Below are 22,223 nucleotides of genomic sequence, written 5' to 3'. Positions count from 1 at the left end.
CACGGGAGGCAAGGATCACTAAATCGGCATTAAATCCTGTCAATATTGTGCAATAAGGCATTGATTTTCACACAATGTCACCATTATTAAAGCTGCCAAAGCGCGATTATCCCATGAATAAAGCGGCAAAACATAAAAAACGGAAATAATAAAGAAAACACAAATAATGGCCATGGAGAATTGACCCAAACTCAACCTAGATAAATGAGGAAATTGAAATAGATTTCCCATATTTTGGATACGATGCCAATTGGAGCGGGGACTGCAGTCAAGAAATCATAAGAAAACTGGCTCCTAGACTCAAAGGCTGGATACACACTGTAGTGATAACCCGGTTTGGAAGCGCTTTAACTCTTTGTCTGACTCTTTACTATGGAATTCTGGGAGTTGGAGTTTGTTGTGGGGTCCGGAGGACCCCACAACAAACCCCAACTCCCAGAATTCCATAGCCTTGAGCCAGAGAAAGAGTTAAAGCGCTTCCAAACCGGGTTGCCCCTCCAGTGTAGATGCAGGAGGACCCTGTGTCTGGGTGGCCCCCTCCGAGGCGGAGGGAGGAGGCGCCAAAATGAGGCGGGGATGGGAAGGCTGAAGGGATGAGAGAGAGGAGAAAAGGCGGCGAGGGAGCTCCGGGCGGCAGAAGGAGCAGGAGAAGGGAAGGAGAACGAGCTGGCCTCCCTCGCCTTCCTTCTCCTCCTGCTTCTCCGCGCTGCTCCCGTCGAGGGAAGAAAGGCGGGAAAGGCGAGAGGAAGGAGGAGAAGAAGGAGAAGCTGAAGGCTGCCCCAGTCCTGCCTCCGACCGAAGGAGAAGCAGAGAGGCGCCTGCCGCCCTCCTTCTCTGAGGGAGAAGTTGCCCTTTTTGCTGCGAGGCAGGAAAGAGGCGCATGCCAAAGCCAAGCCCTTCGAGATGACAGCCTTGGGGTCCTCCTTTGGGCGCCTGGAGTGCGCCCTCCCCTTCTGGGGCTGTCCCTCATAAATGCCTAGGGTTGCTCTGGGAAGCCCTCTCTGCAGGTGGGTTGAAGAAGGGAGCCCTTTGGGAGAAGAAGGGTGCTGCTGCTGGGAGAGGGACTTGGGGGACTGATTGCTCTCTTCCTTTGTCAGTTTGTTCCTCAGCTGCCCAGAAGATGGATCCAGAGGATGGACCTGATGCTGCTGCTGCTGCTGCTGCTCCTCCCAGCCTTCCCCTGAACCAGTCCTGGGGCTTCTTCTGGCTGGGGCCCCCCAATGCCTCCAGGCCCTTCGCGGAGCCTCCCCTGAAGGAGGCGGATGGTAGTGGCTTCCTCTCGGAAATTGGGGTGGAGAACTTTGTCACCCTGGTGGCCTTTGGGGTCATCTTTGCCCTGGGGGTGCTGGGCAACTCCTTGGTCATCACCGTCCTGGCCAGGAGCAAGCCGGGCAAGCCCCGGAGCACCACCAACATTTTCGTGCTCAACCTGAGCATCGCCGACTTGGCCTACTTGCTCTTCTGCATCCCCTTCCAGTCGACGGTGTACATGCTGCCCAGCTGGGTGCTGGGCACCTTCATCTGCAAGTTCATCCACTACTTCTTCACAGTCTCCATGTTGGTCAGCATCTTCACCCTCTCGGCGATGTCCGTGGACCGCTATGTGGCCATCGTCCACTCGCGGCGCTCCTCATCCCTGCGGGTGTCCCGTAACGCGACACTTGGCGTAGGGCTCATCTGGCTGCTCTCGATTGCCATGGCCTCCCCTGTGGCCCACCACCAGAGCATCGTCCACCAGGACATCATTAACCAGACTTTCTGCTGGGAAGTGTGGCCCAATCTTCAGCACAAGAAAGTCTATGTGATCTGCACTTTTATCTTTGGGTACCTGTTGCCCCTGCTGCTCATCTCGTTTTGTTATGCTAAGGTAAGTACAACTGAATTCACTCCACAGGATAAAGCATGCTAGGACATGGGATGTACCTATAGAAAAAAGGTACAGCTCCAGGGTACATTTATTTACACAATAAACTATAAAGGGATAGAGTAACTGGCCATACACAGGTTATATCTCAGCATTAGGTGAGGATTTCCGCTACTTGCTCTGTCTATGGTACGGAGTGCATATATGCATCCTAAAGACATGAATGGGCTATAATAAAGCATCAGTTTACAGCGCATAATTTGCGTTTGGTAAAGATGTAACTGCAGCATGTTTAATATGAGCTTACACATGGTTTTGTTTGTAAGGATTTTGTTGAGTATGCAGAAATTCAGGTGAAATTAGATTTTATATGGCATAGTTTTGTGATGGGTTTAACTAAGAAATATGAGGAACTATTGAACAGTAAATCACACACACACACACACACACACACATGCATGCTGTATAAATTTGGAAATAAAATCTTGAAAAACATAGCAGATAGTTTTAGTGTGCATATATATCAAGTCTGAGGGTCATTATCTTTGGATATTGTCCTAGAGTTCTCTTAATAGTATTGCACACTTGTAGTTTATGTATGAGAGATGTAGAGGTTACAAGTGTGTCTTTCTGCTCCATTCACATAGCACACAGCCCTACTATTTGTGAGTTACTCAAACTGTTTGTTTCCTTTATAGCCATTTAAAAACAGAACACATTTCCATGATTTAGCTTGCCTGCTTTGACATATGGTTAAAAGGCTGAGATTCAACTATCTCTACAAACAGCAATGGGATGTGTCTGTGTGAAAGCTGTTCATACTATGACCCCTGCTCAAAGTCTAGGTGTCTGACATTGTAGGACTCATCTGGGGATTAAAGTGGGTTTCCTGAAATCAGTCCCTGGAGCATTATTACCTTTCAGGCAATGCTTTCACAAACCATTTCCCAATGGGTCATCTCTGAAGAAAAGACAAATAGTCTTTGATGTATGAATGAAGAATGACTGAATACAAGCCAGAATTATTAATATCAATAGTAGTTTTGCTACTTTCTTCAACAGAATATGGATTTTAAATACAGCAAGGGATAAGAATGCCAGAATGGCATAATATGCCTAGCTGCATCACAGAGATTAATTAAATTTTGGCTATTGACTTTCATGGCTTATGCTAGAAAGCAACCACTATTGAAGAACTCATCTCAACTATCTGATTGAGACAGAGAAATTCAGTAGAGGTGCAACAAGCTGAAGGGTCTGCTCCGTTACATTTGAAACTCCACACATCCATTCATTCTCACTTCTCTGTGGTCATTCTTTGCACCACTGGAGTTTAGAATAACCCTTACAGCTATTTCTGTTGCAGGCCTATGACAAAATTAAATTGGCTTGATATCAACTGGAAATAGTTCCACCTCTTCACATATATGTTTATTTTTATTATTAGCCAAAAGTTTCACTGAAATCCCTGTTGTAAAGAACAATGAAATTTGAAACTGGAATTGGAAATATTGCTTTAAAAAACTATTTAGCTTTAGCTGTACTTCCTAGTTTTCCAATACAACACAGTCATTGAGTAGTATATATGCACCCAGAATTGTATCAAAGCAGAAGGACATAATAGATTATGGTTCCTGGAAAATTTTGAACTGGGAAATCTTTCAGTGTCCTAAACATTAAGCTCTGATAGCTTTATACAGTATTTTGGCTTAAGTACATTTTTATATGATTTATATTTACTAAAAAAAATGTTTTTATGACCAATCAGCCCATAAATATTTAAATTCAAAATATTGATTAAGGGGGAAAAAAAGAACATACTTAAGCCAAAATCTTGTATAAAGTTGGCAAACTATAATGTTACAATACTATAGAATAAAGACTTTCCAAGAGGGAAAACGGAGGTGGTCAGTCCAACAGTGGTGAGAGAGCTTTCCCAGTGTACCTGGAGGCCAATAAGTACCCGTTTGGGTCAGGGACGAGACATTTCTGGATGCTGTGAGTGAACTTGTGTAGAAAGTACTGGATACTTCCTTACATAAAGTTGGAAAAAGTCAAACTGTTTACACATGCTTGGTTGTGCTGGTGTAGTAGTCCAATATCCTGTCCCTAATTTGGTTTAAAAAGTACTTGTTGTTATGTGCCTTCAAGTTGTTTCTGATTTATGGCTATCCTGTGGGGACCCTAGCAGAGGGTTTTCTTGGCAAAATTTGTTCAGAGGGTTTTTTGCCATTGTCTTCCTCTGAGGCTGAGAGAATGTGACTTCTCCAGGGGCACCAAATGGGTTTTCAGTACAAAGTGAGGATTTGAACCCTGTTCTCCAGAAGTGTAGTCCAGTGCTCAAACCCCCTACACCATACTGGCTCTTTAAAAATTATAGTCAAATGAATACAAAGCTATGTGTATGTATGTACTGTATATACTCATATATAAGTTTAGATATGTTAGTCAAAAAGGTGACCCCAAAAGCCTAGGCCGCCTTATCCACGGGTCAGTGTAAATACTACAGTATATGTTAACTCTTATAGAAAAGGGAACCATCTCCTGGTGAAAGACAAGAGTGCAATCTGTCCTGAAAGCACTGACCTCCCTCTGTTCCTTCTTCCATCCAGTCTTTCTTGTGAACCAAAACAATTATGCCTGCCAGAATTTTGGCTTTATTTTCCTTTACTTCATCCTTTTCATCCTTTGTTCCATGCCCCTAAGTTTTACCCTCGACTTATCCATGGGTGATATAAAAATTATAATTTTGCCCTCCCAAATCTGCCCTTGACTTATACATGAAGTCGATTTATAGTCGAGAATATACAGTGTGTGTGTATGTGTGCGTAGGCATACCTCAGTTAACAAACCCTCCGACAAAGAAGCTTCTTTTTATAAAGTCTTATAATGTTTGTCCAGCCCCCCTCCTTTTCTTCATCCTCTGTCTAGCTGGAAGGCTTTTAACAGCATCAGCATCAGTAGAATGGTGAAGGAGGGCTGAGGAAACACAGATTTTCAGTGTAAGGTTGCAGCAACATGTCTTCAGTAAACAATAAAAGGAAGCTTAAGGTGGGAAAAAACAGGATTCCACTCTAGCCAATCATACTGTAGCTTTGTATGCTTGCCTACACAGATATGGTTAACAGCAGTTCCCTCCAGAATCCCTTACTGAGCATGCATGAAATGCAAAAAGGGGAGAACAGAGAAGTCTGCCTTACTAGCTCCCCCTAGTATGTTTTTTTTTAAAAAAAAAGGAGAGAGAGAACATGGATATAAACATTTGACCAATGAAAAGGAAATGGTAAGAAAGTCAGAGGCTGGTGAAAGGAAAAAAAAAAAACGATTCCTGGATACATTTTGGAAGAAGCTTTTCAGTGGCCTTTAGAAGGTTGAATATGTTTTTGGTTCTTTTGCAAGACTTACTTGACCTGGTTGTTTAATTTTCTGACACATGTTGAACTGCACTTTTTTTTTGTGATGCAGGAATCTATCCCCATTCTTTCCATATTATTTTTTCCTCTGTTAAAGAAATGTTGGTACTAGAAACCAGGGGCACATGCACTTCATTAACTGAGGTGTACCTGTACATTATGTGTGCTGTGTGCCTTCAAATCATTTCTGACTTATGGTGACCCTATCATGGGGTTTTCTTGGCAAGATTTGTTCAGAGGAGCTGTGCCATTGCCTTCCCCTGAGGCTGAGAGCATGTGAGTTGCACAAGGTCACTCAATGGATTTCATGGCTGAGTGGGAACTGAACCCTGGTCTTCAGAGTTGTAGTCCAATGCTAAACAACTATGCCATACTATCTTGTTTGTCTTTAAATTCTCCCAACAACATGCTTTTCCCTGATATTATTCATGTAATTGCAAGGAGGAAGTCATAGGAAACTTTAGCAGAACTAATGTGTGATATGTTGTTCTCCATTCATCAGTTAAACACTCATCCACTGAGGTCAGAAGGGCAGCTACAGTTTCACTATCATTGTCTGTAGAGCAATTTGCACTATATTGATCAATTTCAGATTGAGGCATTTTGAAATCCATTAATAGTTACTAATGAATTTTGTGAAACAATTATTTTTCAAAGTGGCAAATCTTCTGCGCACTCTTTAAGCCCCACAACTCTCAAAACATCTAAAAATAAAATATAAAATGTTGCTTTTTCATTTTGAAAAACGACCAGAACACTTTAATTATTAACAAAAGAATGAGTCTTGTGAGATCCTTTAAGATTTTTAATAGATTTCATTGCTTTAATCAACCACAGTTGTCTTCAGTGGAATTCTTGAATAAGAGTGACATTATACTATGCAGTGGTTTCTCACGTGTAGAACTTCTCTATGGAGAAGGTGCAATGGAAATATATCGCTGACCATCCTTCCGATGTCCTTTGTGGTAGTGTCCTAGCTTCATGAACTTCCACACTTTTGTGTAGTCATATGAATAGGCAATTTCTATGGATCAGCAGCTACTCATCCATAGGTGTTCCCTATACTTGTATCTGTACCAGTGTGTACACAGTGAGATCAAGAATGATGGCCCTTGCTGCCCTGTACATAGGTGGCCTAGTCAGGAGTGTGGTCCCACTGTCTTCTATTCCATGCAATGATTCTACACATGGCAGATGCATGAACAGAGCTAAACACCTCTATTTCTGAGTGAGGTCACATTGTCATATGGTATATGGCATAGCTCCGTTAAAAAATCCTCTGAAAAAGAAGCTTCTGTTTTCAGTCTTTTTACACCTGCTCAAGCCCCCTGCCCTTTCTTCCTTGTCCAGTCTAGCTACACATTTTTAACTGCACTATCATGGAGGGGGTGGGAGGGGGATGGTAAGTTCTGGACAGGATTCCATGGCTGGCTGACACTCCTCATTAGTGCGCTGCTACGAGGGGAACTTTCATAGTAATTAACCTTGTTGTCAGGACCTCTGATTTGTGGGACTTTTCCTGGATCAAAGGAATAGTCAGTGATGTGCACAATGGGATCCCTGTTATTCATGAGAAAGCTACCTTTTGGGGTAATGGAACATGGAATAAATCAGGAGGGACCAAGGGAGTTGCATCTATGCCCAAGCCATGAAAAGTCACCGGTCAGAGCTGAGGGGTCTGATTGATACTGAACGAGCAGCCTGCTTTCTTTAAACTGTCAATAAAATCTAGGGATTATAAAGGTGAAAACTTATGCCAACTCAAGTAGTCAGTAGAATCCTTGTTAAGCTGTCTTCTCCGTGTAAACAAGAGCTGAGTAAGTGAAATCCAACTTTTAAGATTGGGATTTAAACTGAAAAGATTGATGGGTGAAGTGTTTTAAAGGATACAACAAAAGACTTAATAACATAGAATTTTAATGATTATATATTAAGGATTGGATTTTATTAATCACAAGATTGAACTGAATTGAATTCAGCAAGAAGGGAATTGCATCATCAAAAATGGAGACTTTAAAATTTTGAAGTTGATAAGAGTGATTGTAAGGACTGTCAGGACAGAATATGGACAAACAGAATGGTTTTCAGTTGGCAAAGAGGCCAAGCAAGGCTGCATTTTATTACCCTAATTGTTTAACTTATATGCAGAAAACATCATAAAGCAGGATTAGATTTGGAAGAAGGAAGCGTGAAAATTGGAGGAAGGAACATCAATAACCTAAGATATGCAGACCACATCATACTACTAATAAAATATACTAAAGATTTGGAATGATTGTTGAAGAAAATCAACGAATAAAGTGCAAAGCCAGGTCTACAGGTGAACATTAAAAAAAATGACCACAGAGGATTTAGATAAAGAAGACAATGAAGGCATCAGAATAGTTCAAGATTTTTCATACCTTGGCTCAGTCATTAATCAGAGTGGAGACTGCAGTCATAAAATCAGAAGATGATTAGTACTTGGAAGGGCAGCTACAGAGTAATTAGAACAGATTCTGAAATGTGAAGATATATCACTGAATACCACTAAAATTAGGGTAGTATAAGCCATTCTGTTTCCTTCTCTATGTATTGTTGTGAAAGGTGCATAGTGAAAAAAGCTGATAGGAAGAAAATCAACTCATTTGAGATATGTTGCTGGAGAAGAATTCTGCAGATACCGTGGACAGCCAAAAAGACAATAGGTCCCTGAGCAAATGAAGCCTGAATTCTCCCTAGAAGCCATGACCACTATACTGAGGCTGTTATACTTTGGCCATATCATGAGAATATATAACTCAATTGTGTTGCAGTTTCCAGGCAGACAAGAGAAATTTTATACAAATTTTCTACTTGCAGATCAGAAGGAAGGTATAACACAAGCAGTTGCACAATTCTTTGCAGCTGCCATTGCAAATCGTAAAAAGTTTGTTAAACAGATGTAATCTGTTATAATCTCAAAATCTGTATAGATGGCTTGATTTAACAGTAAAATTTGGAAAGGAGGAGGTATGGCCATATTTTACCATACCATCAAACTAACCTAGTTGGGGACTAAAGTCTAATGAAGTTACCCCAACCAGTTGCATCTGATTAATGACACTTTGTAGTTTAACTCTTGCTTGGACAGGGGATATGACTGTGGTTTTGAACTAATATGTATTGAATGTGGTGCTTTATCACACAATATGATAGAGTTGTTTGCGAGGTGCTGGCAGCCTACTCATAGTTGTGTGTTTACCTGATCGTGCAGTCCTATCCTTACTTTTTATCCTTACTTTTTATAAACTATCATTTGTTTATACTCTCCAATCTGCCTGTACATTAACCTATGGTATAAAACTAAGTTATGCTTTAAATTGGAATTTTGTAATTGTGCTGGCCAAATGGCTGTAATAAAGTTATTATTATTATAACTCAATTAAAAAAAATAATGCTTGGTAAGGTAGAGGGTAGTAGGAAGAGAGGAAGCCTGTACTCTTGCTGAGGCACACTTTTACAACCATTTACCGCATGAAGGAGAATGTAAGTGCTACAATAGCATGCGGAGAAAGGAGAAAGCCACTTCCTCTCCCGCTCCATTTTGGCTTTCTTTTCTCATATGATAAGGGTCATGGTCATGAATCTGCAGGACCTGAGCAGGGCTGCAGAATAACTTGGATGCCTCTCATTCATGGGGTCACCATGGGTTGAAGTCAAGTTGAAAGCAGCTAATAACAACAAAACAGGCTGTAACCAGTGGAAGTGTGAAATAGGCTTTGGAGTCAAACTGTTAACTGTGAGATTGCCAGAGGGAAGGAAGATGGAGCATTCATAAGATTTTCGACAAGAGCTGCTGGCAGAAAGCTGTCTACTGATGGATCAGGAAATCCCACACATGATTAAGCAATTGAAACAACATGGTAAAGGATGTGAGACAGGAGATTATGGGAGCTAAACATTTGATGACAGACTGGGGAAAGAGGCAGTGCAGGGTGAAATGGAAACAGTGAATTTTAACATAGAAATTGTAAGTAAAGCTGGGCTGGGGGTTTGGGGAGAAAGCTGAAGCTAATCTGGTAACTCTGTCCATGAAAGACATATATGGACAAGAACAAATTTAGCGAATTCAGTCTAGGGTTTAGCCTATAAAACAGAGGGGGAATAAGCTCAGCTAACAGATAAGGCTGAAAAGGGGGTTGAGGAACTGGAACATGTAATCGTCCAGAACAAATATTTTCAAGGGAGTGGAAATCAGATGGTGTGTGGGAGCAAGGTAGATAGTTTTAAAAGTTTGAGATCATGATTTGTATGGCTGAAGAGGAAAGCTGTTGTTAGATTTAAGATGAAATTGAAAAGATAGGCCCTGAACATACTGGCGATAAATGGCGGCATTGGGGCAGAGCGGGAGAATGGCAATCTCATGCCACATGCCCGAACTCTGCCACTATGCCGGCATGACACCGCACACCCCACTGCATGGCAGGAGGCATCACAGTACTCCCTTGATGCAGTGTGGACACATGCTGCACCAAAGGAGCACTGAAAAGCTGCAGCACCATTGGCTATGGCACTCTTTCCATGGTACAAAAGGCCAGATTGGGCCCATGTTGTGCAGTTGCCAGCAAGGAAAGTGGTGGCATCCCACCGGCCCTTACAAGCCATCTGTAGAGCCCCATAGCCTCTAGGTGAAACTGAAATAAGAAATCTGGCTACTGGATAAAATAGCATTAAAAAAATAAAATTTGACAGAAATGTAGAAGATGGTTAGGGTAGAATGTTGCTTTATTATATGAAATAGATTTATAGCTTTAATTAGAAGGATTAATATTATAGACTTAACATTGTTTAACATGATGTAATGCTTAATTTTTTTATTTGATTACAGAACTATAACAAATGGTATTTTAATGTTAGCTGTGCTGTTATTGAGAAGAAAGGAAGTACTTTTGGTTTTTGGGAATAATGAATTAGGATATGGAAAAAACATTGTTCAGGGAAAGAGCAGGATTCTACTCCAACCAGCCCAACTGTAATTATGTGTACCTTCTTATAATGGTCTCGATAAACAGCAACTACCTTTGGAACCCCTTACTAAGCAATCACTACACTTGATCTTAGCCAAAAGGCTGAGAAGCAATCATGAATAGCAAAACAGAGAGACAAAGCAAGAGGAGGGGGGGAGCAAGCAAGCCTTACCCGCTAGCACCTGTATGTTTTAAAAAAGACAAAGCTTTTTAAATCTATGAGTCACTTTCGGTCCAGTTTGGAGAAAGGTGGCATATAAATAAAATAGATTAATGATAAATAATCAATCTGTATGGCCACCAAAATGGAAATTAATAGAAAAGTGGAGACTGAAGGGTGGGGGGGGGGGAATCATCCCTGCATGCATTTTGGAAGAAGCCTTAAGTGGTTTCTGGAAGATTCCAAATGATTTTGTCTAATCATGTAGTGCTTACCTGACCTGGATGTTTCATTTCACATGTGCTTATCTTTGGCCCGGTCCAGACGGGCGCAAAAGGACGCCCTCGTCACGTGTGAGGGGCAGTGCTTCTAGATGCCAGCTTGCTCCTCGCACATGATGAGGGTGTCAATATGGTGGTGGCCTGTACAGATGGGCGCTGCCATCGTTACGTGCCGGACGCATAGCATCTGCATGTCGAGGCTCAATTATGATGTCGCGGGTACACCATTGGAGCACTGCGGCGTCATAATCATACCACAAGAACCCGCTTTTTGCAGGTTCTTTTTGGTCCACGGAGAAGTCCCATGGTCTGGAGGCTACAGCTTCCCTGCAGACCAAAACCAGGCGCCGGGAGACCGCCCTTTTTGGGCGGTCTTTACCCCACCTTTGATTCTGAATAAAAAGTCTGTTGGAACATGTTCAAACAGCTCTTCTTTTTTGTGGTGTAGGAACCTTTCCCTAGTCTTTCAATGTTATTCTTCATCTGGTACCAAAGTTTCTGATAAAGTATAGTGGGCCCTCTCCTTATGCAGGGGATGCATTCCAGACCCCCCTCCTCCACTTAAGGGAAATTTTGTGTATGCTCGTGCCCCCTAGGAAACAATGGGGCTTGTGCACATGCCCCATTGTTTTTATTGTCATGCGGCTTCTGCGTAAGCAGAAAGCTGCATATAGTGTGCCCGCATATGGCGTGGGTGCACTGTAATAATGCCCAGGAATGCATCTATTTTTTCAACTGAGGTATACCGGTCCTGTACCAGCTGTAGTTAAGTCATATATTTATTTAAGGACAATGAAACAATGTACAAGGTGAAGCTACTAGTGATCACTGTGAAGCAATTGATGGAGTGCTCATAACATTTGTGCTGGAGGATATCTTTGAAGGAAAGAGGCGGGTTACAGACCGCCGCTTTGCGGTGGTCTGCCGCCGCCGCCGCTTGCTCCGTGCGGGAGCCGCAGCAGCCACACCGCGCAGCTCCTGCACAGACCGAAAATGAAGCTCCAAAATGGAGCTTCTTTAAGCGGCGCCTCTATGATGTTGCGAGGCGCCAGGGGCGGTCTCGTGACGTCATAGATGCCGCGACACGTGCGGACGCACAGCGTCCGAAACGTAAATATGGCGGAGGCCATGTGGAACGGCCGCCGCCATATTGTACGTACAGAATACGTACTAGGGTTAGGGGGGTGCAGAAGCACCGCCCCTTCCTAACCCTAGTACGTATTCATTACATACTAAATGGCGGTGTGTAACCCGCCAGAGACACTCAGATTAGTACTGGACAAAAGCAGGGGAGTTGACTGTATAGGAACCATTGGTATAAGCAGGTGATGTTATCAGGGAGTATTGTCCAGGTGGCTATAGTGTGCTTGCATGGGATCAACTGGCCTCTCAATACACCTCAGCTGTTGTCTACCACTACTTAAATGTTTGTGCAGGAAATACACTTCTGTAGTTACCACACACATGTTGCTGTCAGTTTTGCCTAGCAAACTGTTTCACTGTTTGTTTGAAATGCCCACTCACTATATTCCCAAAATAAATGGGACTGGACCAAGATGTATTTTTGCCTGAGGCAAGAACACAGTGACAGCTTTTAACTATATCTTGTACCGAAGGCAACTGAGCTGGCAACTGATAGAGAGGTATCTCTGATCAGTTTAAAGGAGGCCACATGTAGCTCTGCCTTCTAGCAGATAAGAGTACCTGGAAAGCTAAGGAGAAACAGTTGGTACTTTGGCACATGAATAGCCTTTCAGATTTACTGAACTCCAATTCCCATCAGACCTTATCATTGGCTAGGTTTGTTCGGGTCTGGTGTAATTTTCAGATTAACCAAACTACGAGAGCCACATGTTCCCTACCCCTGATCTAATGCCAGGGCTGACAGAAGATAATGTCATATATAATAATAGAAGACATACAGCAGAATTGTATGGATTTACATTCCATTCAAAGCTGTCATCAAAATCAACCCCCTGCTTTCATTTCATCAACCAAATGTTTGGAGATTATCGCACTGTGTTCTGAGAACGTTCCTATCATCACGTGATGAGAACGTTCCTGGAACAGATATTACTGCATTAGTAAACTAGAACGTGATCAGAACGTGATCAGAACTGCATTTTACCGTACAGCGATTCCTGAAACCGTTCCGAGAACATATTCCACCAAGGCCACCTCCGTCTCCTGATTGGCTGAAAGAATGACAGGCAGGGAGGCAGTGAAGCAGGCAGGCGAGCGACTGCAGTGAGGGAAGGGGTGTGTGTGAGAGAGAGAGAGGGGGGAAAGGAGGAGGGAGGGAAGGGAGGGAAGAAGGAGGGATCGGGAGGAAGGCAGGGAGAAAGAGAAATGGGGAGAGATGAGCCTTGCAATTTACATCCCAAACCTCCTTTGCAAGGCTGGGAAGAAGGAGGAGCTCCATGCAGGTCTCTTCAAGCCGAAGAAAAGCAAGTTGCCAGGAAGGGGACTGGGCCAAGGGCAGAGCCCCGGCAGCCATAGCAGCTCTTTAATCCGTTTAGAAAAGAAGAGTCCTCTGCTGTCATCCCAATTCCCCATTTTGGCTGCTTGTCACCCTTTTGCCTCCTGTGTGTGCGCGCATGTAATGTGTGCCTTCATAGAATCGTAGGATCATAGAGTTGGAAGAGACCACAAGGGCCATCCAGTCCAACCCCATTCTGCCATGCAGGAAATCACAATCAAAGCATCCCCAACAGATGGCCATCCAGCCTCTGCTTAAAGACCTCCAAGGAAGGAGACTCCACTACACTCTGAGGAAAGAGTGTGTTCCACTGTCGAACAGCCCTTACTCTCAGGAAGTTCCTCCTAATATTGAAGTGGGATCTCTTTTCCTGGAGCTTGCATCCATTGCTCCGGGTCCTAGTCTCTGGAGCAGCAGAAAACAAGCTTGCTCCCTCATCAATGTGACATCCCTTCAAATATTTAAACAGGGCTATCATATCACCTCTTAATCTTCTCTTCTCCAGGCTAAACATCCCCAGCTCCTTAAGTCGTTCCTTGTAGGGCATGGTTTCCAGACCTTTCACCATTTTAGTCGCCCTCCTTTGGACACGCTCCAGTTTCTCAATGTCCTTTTTGAATTGTGGTGCCCAGAACTGGACACAATATTCCAGGTGGGGCCTGTGAGCTTCCCTCCCCGCTTTAATTCTTGTCTGGCTCTTTGCTATGGAATTCTGGGAGTTGTTTGCTTGCTTTTGTGTGTTGCTCCAAACAGAGGAGCTTTTGTGGGTTCCTTCCTGGAGGGAAGGAGGAGAAGGTCCTGGGCATCCCTGCCATCCTTGCCTCCTGCAGGCTGCCAGCACAGGAGCCCCGCTGGACATGACACTAGAGGCCCCCGCAGAAGCAGCCAGACCCTCTCCCTCTTGCTCTCTGCTCTGGCCCCCTGTTTCCCTCTCTCTTTCTCTCTCTTTCCCTTCTTTCCTCTTCTCTCACTTGTCCCAACTTTCCTCCCTTCCCTCCCTCCTTCTTTCCCCCCTCACACACACACCCCTTCCCTCACTGCAGTCGCTCGCCTGCCTGCCTCCCTCCCTGCCTGTCATTCTTTCAGCCAATCAGGAGACGAAGGAATGAGAGAACGGATTTGAGAACAGATAAGAATATCGCACACACCTCTGTTGGAACGTTCTCATCACGTTTCAGCTCTCTGGGAACACATTCATATCTGTACCCTCCTGGAACACATTTGGAACACATTTAAGCGTTCTGAGAACCCGATTGGAACACATACGTGCGGTATACTCAAATGCGTTCCGTTCTCATCACGTGATGAGAACGGTCTCAGAACGCAGTGCGATAATCTCCCAAGTCTAAAATAAACTTGCCAAAGGTCAGTACAGCAGCTGCTGTATTCTTTTTAGGTAACCTTGGCACTGCATAAAACATTATTAAAACATAATGGGTTACAATGCTCTAGTGCAGTGGTTGTTATGCCTATTCTAAATTTAATTGCTAGCACAAGATATTCTAGAATGGAACCACAAGTATAATTATCATTAACACAGTTGTGCAATTAAGCCCATGAGGGTTATTTGGCCAGATTTTTTCCCTGTTAGCATGTTTGCTTTGATATTATATCTATCAGGTAACTTATAGAAAACCTGGATTCCTAGAATTAATACTTACTAGCCACAGTCATCTAGATAAATGGCGGTTATCCTCATAACAATCCATATGATTTTTGTTATATGAAACTTAGTACTACTCTAGTTACAAAGTTTGAAAACAATAATCAAACAATAATTGATATTAATCATTAGAACAACTTAGCTGCTGTTAAAACAATCCAAAAGTTGTTTTCCTGTAGAAGTGCAAGGTTTTTTTTAAAATGGAGATAAATTTTCTGAGGCTGTTCATTTTTCTGAATAAATTGGTATTTTTAAGAACACCGTTCTGCTCTATTGCCCTTCTCCAAAATAATTTGGTAGTGGGACTGTAATAGCAAGTTTTCTCTGCAGACTTCTGTGCAAAGTCTCCCTTCTGATATCTAGAATGTTAGTGCTGGGGTACAACTGTGTCCACATGAAGAATACTGCCAGCCAGGAAGACAAAAACCACTTCTGAGTCTGGAAGAAGTTCACAACAAGTTCTTCCAAAGAGGCTTTTTTAATCTTAGCTGCAGCAAATATTTACAATCATGATACAGCAATATTTACACAGACCAGCAAAATGCTCCGCCATCAACTGACATCAGCATCACCACATTGTGTACTGGAGCATTCATCCTTATATACACAAACACAGCTAGGATTCTGATCCAATCCCCTGCTAGTGTTTCATCAGCTTCCTGTCATGTAGCCACAGTGACAGTGCAGTTTGGAACTGCTATGACTCCTCTCCATGCTCATGTTGCATCAGCTTCCTCTGAATCAGCATTTGCTCTTTAATCCATTGCATGCTCCTGAGACATTTTTTACACAGCCTGGGGCAAAAATATACTGACATAGATGGCTGAATGGCATCATAGCCAGCACCAGAGAACATGAAATTCTCCATAGTATTCAGATTCTTACTATTTTTTAAGGACTTCTTGCAACAGTGACCCACTGTCATACGATTCTAGGCATGATACAAGGCTAGCTGTTGCTGCTGTTTTTCCATCTTCATTGCCAGATCAGTATACTAGTAGAGAGGCAGATAGCAAGGTTGGCTTGTGGTATTAGCATATGTGAGCCCTAAGGAAAGTCAGATCTAACTATGGAATAATTAGAGTTTAATTCATATTTAAATATTTCTGGATTGGTGTAAAGTGTGGAATCTGTTGCCATTCCTAGTGCTGTCCAATGGTTCACCACTCCCTCTATAGAATGGCAAATAGTAGAGTCAGTGTGGTGTAGTGGTTTGACTGCTGGACCACAATTCTGGAGACCAGGGGTTGAAACCCTACTCTGCCATGGAAACCCATTGGATAAGTCACACACTCTCAACCCCAGATGAAGGAAAAGGCAACCCCCTCTGAACAATTGCCAAGAAAATCATGTGACAGGTTTGCCTTAGAGTTGCCATATGCCAGAAAGGATTTGAATACACACAACAACAAAACCCAATGAATCTCAGACACTTCCTGGCCTGTTCCCATTAGATCAATGGTTTTCATATTACTGTCTTTAAGTCGTTCAGACACAGCACTGTCTCAGAGTAATTTAACTTAATTAGTGTTCTGTTAGTATGATCAGTTTAATTTGTACTTTATGTACAATTTCTTGAATTTAAAAATTTGTATTGTGAAAGCTGCCTAGTGTCACAGATATGGACAAAAGTTAGGATATAAATTTAATAAGTAAATAAATATATAATAAATGCACTTCTTGTTTTTCCTGATTCCAATATTAAGGTCTGATGGGAATACAAACAAGAGTACAGTACTGTGTGCCCTTGCTTTATGCGGGGGATTCGTTCCGGACTCCCCTGTGTAAAGCAAATTCTGCGCATGCTTGAGCCCCATTTAAATGAATGGGGCTTGTGCATGCGGCAGCACAGCGGCGCTTGCGCCACAGGCACGCACCCCATTACTCCCTATGGGACGCACCGCCCCTTCCTCCCTGCGCGGCTTTCAGCGTATACTGAAAGCCATGTAAAGTGTGCCCGCGTATGATGCAGGCACACTGTATTTCTGAATCTCTCTGCATCATGTTTTGCTGAAAAACAGCCAGGGATATTTCCCCCACTCCATGCTACCCCAGTGCATTGCATAGGCAAGGAAAAAATAAGAAACCTAATGTCAAAAAGTTGTAAATTTTTGGGACAATTTTTGTCTTTTTTTCCGGGGGGTGGGGGGGGTGGGGTGGGTTGTTTATAAAAAATAATATTTAAAATGGCAAATAGTTGGAACCTGGAGAAATTGTTGACAATGTGCAGGTGATTATGCCTGCATTTAGTCTTCTAGACTAATGTTCTCTTCTAGAGCATAAGGCTCAGTTCTAAGTGAGGGAAAGTCATAGGTATATTTAATTAGGAACTTTGGAAATATCATAATAATCACCATTAATATTATTTTTATTTATATCTTGCCTTTTCCCCAGAAAGTTGAAACTCCTTGATGTCTTACAAATTAAAATGATCACAGTGTAATTGAGAATATAAAAAAGCTGAAATTAAAATAGATTTAAACTTAGCCATATTAATATAATTTATAAATTATATAAATAAATTATATAAATTATATCCACTTTAAAAAGACAAAAAAGTTAAAAAGTATAATTTAAAACAATAAAGTATCCTCTTATAATCTTTTCCTTAACAGTCTTTAGTTCTCAAAGCCTATTGTTAAATAAATTTTAAAAAGCCTTTATCTGCTGACAGAAGGACAGCAGGAGAGGCCCAATCTAAACTTCTTAAGGAAGCAGCTGCAATGTCTAGGCACATTGCTTGGACTATTAGATGTAACCATAAGTGACAAAAATTGGAGAGCACCCAGTAGAATCAACAGGGAAAAAAGAGACACATGTAGCAGTGAGTGGGCCATGTTAATAGAGTGAAATTCAGATTCTGTTGCTCTTAATTGATTGTTGTTGTTAACTGCCATGAGTTGTTAATTGCCATCAAGGAGACTTTGGACAGCTTCTTTCATGCTGTAATCCTGCAAGCCAAAATAAAACAGCAAAATACTGAGTTTGGAGCAGCCACCACCACACATCTAACATTTGTGCAACCAGGGCTGCTGTCTGCATCATGCTCCCTTCCTGTCCTCTCCCTTAACCCCTTCCTCCTTCTCTTCTACCTTACCCAGCATACCTTTAGGGTTGTCTTTTTTTAAAACAAACATTCAACTGTTCTTGTGGAATTACAGAGCTCTCCAGCCCTGATTTAAGCTATTTATAATGATTTTTCAAAATTTTGAGGCTCCAGAGCACTGAAATTGTGCAAAAATGAAAATAATATTTTTTAAAAGTGAGAATGAGGGGGGAAAGGGAGGAGGAGGGGACAGTGACACCACATGATGGCCAGTCATGCCAATGCCCCTGGAATGGCTTTTCACACTTGCAGCATTGCATGATTGGCAGTTCATTCATGGGGGAAACCCATAGGAAAAGAGACAGGACAAGGATGGGGCAGCTAGGGAAGGGAAGTACTATAGTATTGTGTGATCAGCATCAGTGATACTGCTTCCTCCCCTTGGGAATCATGCTTTGAAAGCCATTTGTGACAGTTTTCTTTGACTTATGGTGACTCTGTGAATGAGAAACTTTCAGGTCACACTATCATCAACAGCTCTGCTCAGGTCTTGCAGACCCACACCATAACTTCCTTGATTGGGAGCCTCATTGCACGGAGAAAGAAAGAAGAAATGGTGCGGAAGAGTAGTGCTTTTCTCCATGCCTAACAACATGACATTGTAGCATGTCACTTCTCTTCCTATGGGAGATGGTCATAAAAGCATGTCTTTTGTCAGATTTTTCCAGGTAGACAAAAGATACACTTTTACAACTGTCTCCCATGGGAAAAGAACGGAAGTTCTACAATGTCATGCTGTAGCACACAGAGAAAGTCACTACTGTCCAGGGCCATTTCCACTTTCTTTTCTTGACTCTGAGGCTCTGAGTCTATCCCTCTGGAATGCAACCTTCCCCTTTTCCTACAGTCTTCTTCCTTATTAAGCATTTTTATATTTTCTAGTGAGGCATGTTTTCTTGTAGATACGTTGGCCTATATCCAATGCTGGTCCCCACTACAGAATCATAGAATCAAGGAATCATAGAGTTGGAAGAGACCACAAGGGCCATCCAGTCCAGCCTCCTGTCATGCAGGAACTCACAATCAAAGCGCCCCCAATAAATGACACTCATTCAATCAATAGAAATGCAAGTTGACTTGTCAAGTGTTGATTTACCAAGTTCCTATTGATTTGATGGGTCTGTACAAACTGCAGCTAGCAATTACATTGGGGTAGAATTTGTACAGCCCTCCAGATGTTCTTGAACAGCAGCCTTAGCCATCATACCAAGTGGTGATGAATGCTGGGAGTCACAGCTGAACAACATATGAAAGGCTGCACAATTCCCACACCTGAATTAGATTGAGACCCTTGACATTACAATATCTACTGCAGAGATTTAAGGGAATTCTGATATGAATAAATACATAAGACAAGTGAAGTTCAAAGTGTTATAGATTAGTAATAGTAATAAAATTTATTCGGTCCTTGACCAGTATAAAAACAAAACCACACAAACAGCATATGAGTATAACAGTAACAGGTTAAAATAAATAAATCCAAAGTGTTATAGGTTTATATGTTTGCCTCAATTGCACATTGAGAATATGTTACACTGTAATTATTGTGAATAAACTGAATAGATAAATTAATTTAAAAGCAAATTTCCTCATACTCAAATGGAAATACTAAAACAAATGGAAGAATCTATAAAGATAATAATTGCCTTCTTGTAGTCAATAATTATTTGCTTCTGACTTAAATTAAATTATGTCTCATGTGATATTTGTGTCTTATAGATGCAGAGGGAAAAACATTGGTAATGTAAAAAATATTCCGTTCAATTTATTTTTTTATTCTTTAAAATAATCTTTGTTCCAAAAACACAAATGATAAAAAGCATTGTTATAGACATACTTACAATGTTCATATTCAGAAAATAAACATAGGGCACTGCTCTTATCTTAAGTGCATAAAGTTGATTGCAACTAAACATTGACAGTTTTTGCATTACTATACAGGATTACGGTTTCCCAATACATGTAACATCAAATGATAATTATGCATAGAATTGTATACCAGGTACAGAATTCTGAATAGTGATTCTGTATTTTTCAATCTTTACTTATTTTCTCAAAAACTTAGTAAAAATGATTTTTTAAAAATGAAATTACATGTGTGTATGGAGTGAGCAGAAGCACACATTCATGTTGTTGTTATTAAATGCCCTTGAATCGACCCTGACTTATGGTGACCCTGTGGATGAGACATCTCTGAGACCCCTTGTTCTCCACTGCTCTGCTTCGATCCTGTAAATTCAGGCCCGTGATCTACTTTAATTGAATCTATTCATCTGGCATGTGGTCTTCCTCTTTTTCTACTACCTTCTACCTTTCCTAGCATTATTGTCTGTTCTAGTTATAGATTGTTGATATTTCTTCCTTCTATCTTCACTCCTTCTTCTTTTGAGTCTAAACATTCATACAGGCACATTCATAGAGACAGTTTTGTTGGTTCTTTATTAGTGGCAGAGAGAGAGCAGAGGTTCTTGTTTTGGGTGCAAAAATATTATTTTAAAAATTCCTCTCTATTACTCTGATTGCCCCACCCCACCCCCATCACTGTGAATTGTAAGATAAAAACTTACTCTTTCTAGAGTTCAAATGGTATAGTATGAATTGTAAGCCAAATTTTTTATGCATATCTTTTTATGTATTTGTCTGGGGATGGAGTCCATAGTTTTCAGAATGAACAATATTAACAATTAACAACCTAAAGTTTCTTGAAAAATACACTTTTTCTCTCTCCTGGTTTCACATATACTCAATGAACCTTCTGGTCAGTGTAGTTTCTACACTGGTTTTATAAGCTGAATTGAAACAAGACTCTCTTTCAGTCTCATAAGTCAGATCTGGAATTATTCCTTCTGCTTCAGCTAGAGGAAGTTACTCAGTATCCATCCCATGGATGAAAATAGTTAAAGGAAAAGGAACCACCAGAAGCAACAAGTGCTCCCAATGGTTGTCTATCATTCATTTCTTCCCCCTCCAATATGGAAATTAAAATAAAAAATGCAATAGTAATATAAATGTAAATAATAATTTCAGCTTTTTGTTGTATCATGTTGTGGTTCTGTAATTGTGGTTTATTTATCTGTTCATTACTTTATGAAAAGTATATCTTTCTCATTTTTCAATCAACTATATATACTCGTCTACAGTAAGTCTAAAAATGTATGCCCAAAAATTAACCCCCAAATCCCAAGTCAACTTGTTTATTACTCAGTATGGAAATGTGATAGCAGCTCTTTCAGATTTCCCCATGCAGTTTCTTTCTGTCCTCAGCCAAGCAGATAGAGTCCTTGGTGATTGATTGATTGATTGATTGATTGATTGCTGTTTGTTTAACAGTCCCTTTCCAGCCTGTGCGCTTCACTGTCTTGGGAATGAAGGCTGAAACACTTAAGCCTCTTATTGATTGCTGCTTCGCTCTTGCCCCTCGCATACATGCACTGAAGGAGCTTCCACGTTTTACACTCAACCTGTCCATAAGTCATGTCAAAATCCATAATTTTGGCTCCAAAACTTGTCCTCAACTTATACATAAAGTCAACTTATAATCGAGTATATACGGTACTTGGTTTCTTTTCTCTAAGTTTCGTCCAGCTCTGGCCATTTTAAAACCTTGTGAAACCCATGGTCAATCAGGACTATTTTTTTCTCCTCTTGGGAAAGGATAAAAGTATCTGGTGGCTTAGTGGTTAAGATGCCAATTCTGATGATCGGAAGATCAGACGGTTGGCAGTTAGAGGCCTGAGTGCTGCACGATGTTGTGAGCTCCTGTCATTAGTTCCAGCTTCTGTCAACCTAGCAGTTTGAAAGCACACAAATGCAAGTAGATAAATAGGTACCATGTCGGTGGAAAGGTAACAGCATTCGGTTCAGTCATACTGGCCTCATGACCATCAGAGCAATCCTTGGACAGTGCTGGCTCTTCAGCTTAGTAATAGAGATGAGCACTGGCCCCTATAGTCAGTTACAGCTGGACATTCATGTCAAGGGAATGCATTTACCTTTATATAAAGAGTGCATAAAAATTAGGATCAATGATACTTTTATGTACGAATTTCTTTTTTTTTTCTGGGCTAGAAAGGAATGCTTTTAAAATATTAAAATGCTGCTTGAGAAGAAAGAGCAAATGGATGATGGTGAGGCATGAGGTGTAGAAAATCATCTTAGTAATTCTGTTAAATCTCTAGAGGCTGCTTTAAAGTGGTGTTCCTTAATTTTCTCAATTGCCCATCATTCAATGCATCATTATTATAATCTTAGTGAGACAGTCTGATGAAT

At 41.5% G+C, this 22,223-nt stretch overlaps 1 protein-coding gene across 1 annotated transcript in view; it reads left to right on the top strand.

Annotated features, from left to right (window-relative positions):
- The first annotated feature begins 658 nt into the window (after positions 1–658).
- The window catches only part of LOC149317129 (galanin receptor type 1-like), a 30,733-nt gene continuing 9,168 nt past the window's right edge, over positions 659–22,223 (top strand). The window contains exon 1 of the mRNA XM_089518829.1: positions 659–1,867. Within this exon, the coding sequence (XP_089374955.1) occupies positions 1,121–1,867 (747 nt within the window). The 5' untranslated portion in view covers positions 659–1,120. The remainder of the gene's footprint in view (positions 1,868–22,223) is intronic.

The sequence above is a fragment of the Sceloporus occidentalis genome, unplaced genomic scaffold (assembly GCF_023333645.1).
Source record: "Sceloporus occidentalis isolate IW3139 unplaced genomic scaffold, rSceOcc1.0.p SCAF_3, whole genome shotgun sequence".
Taxonomy (NCBI): Eukaryota; Metazoa; Chordata; class Lepidosauria; order Squamata; family Phrynosomatidae; genus Sceloporus; species Sceloporus occidentalis.
The sequence above is the reverse complement of the archived record's forward strand: the minus strand, read 5'-3'. Positions and strand labels throughout refer to the sequence as shown.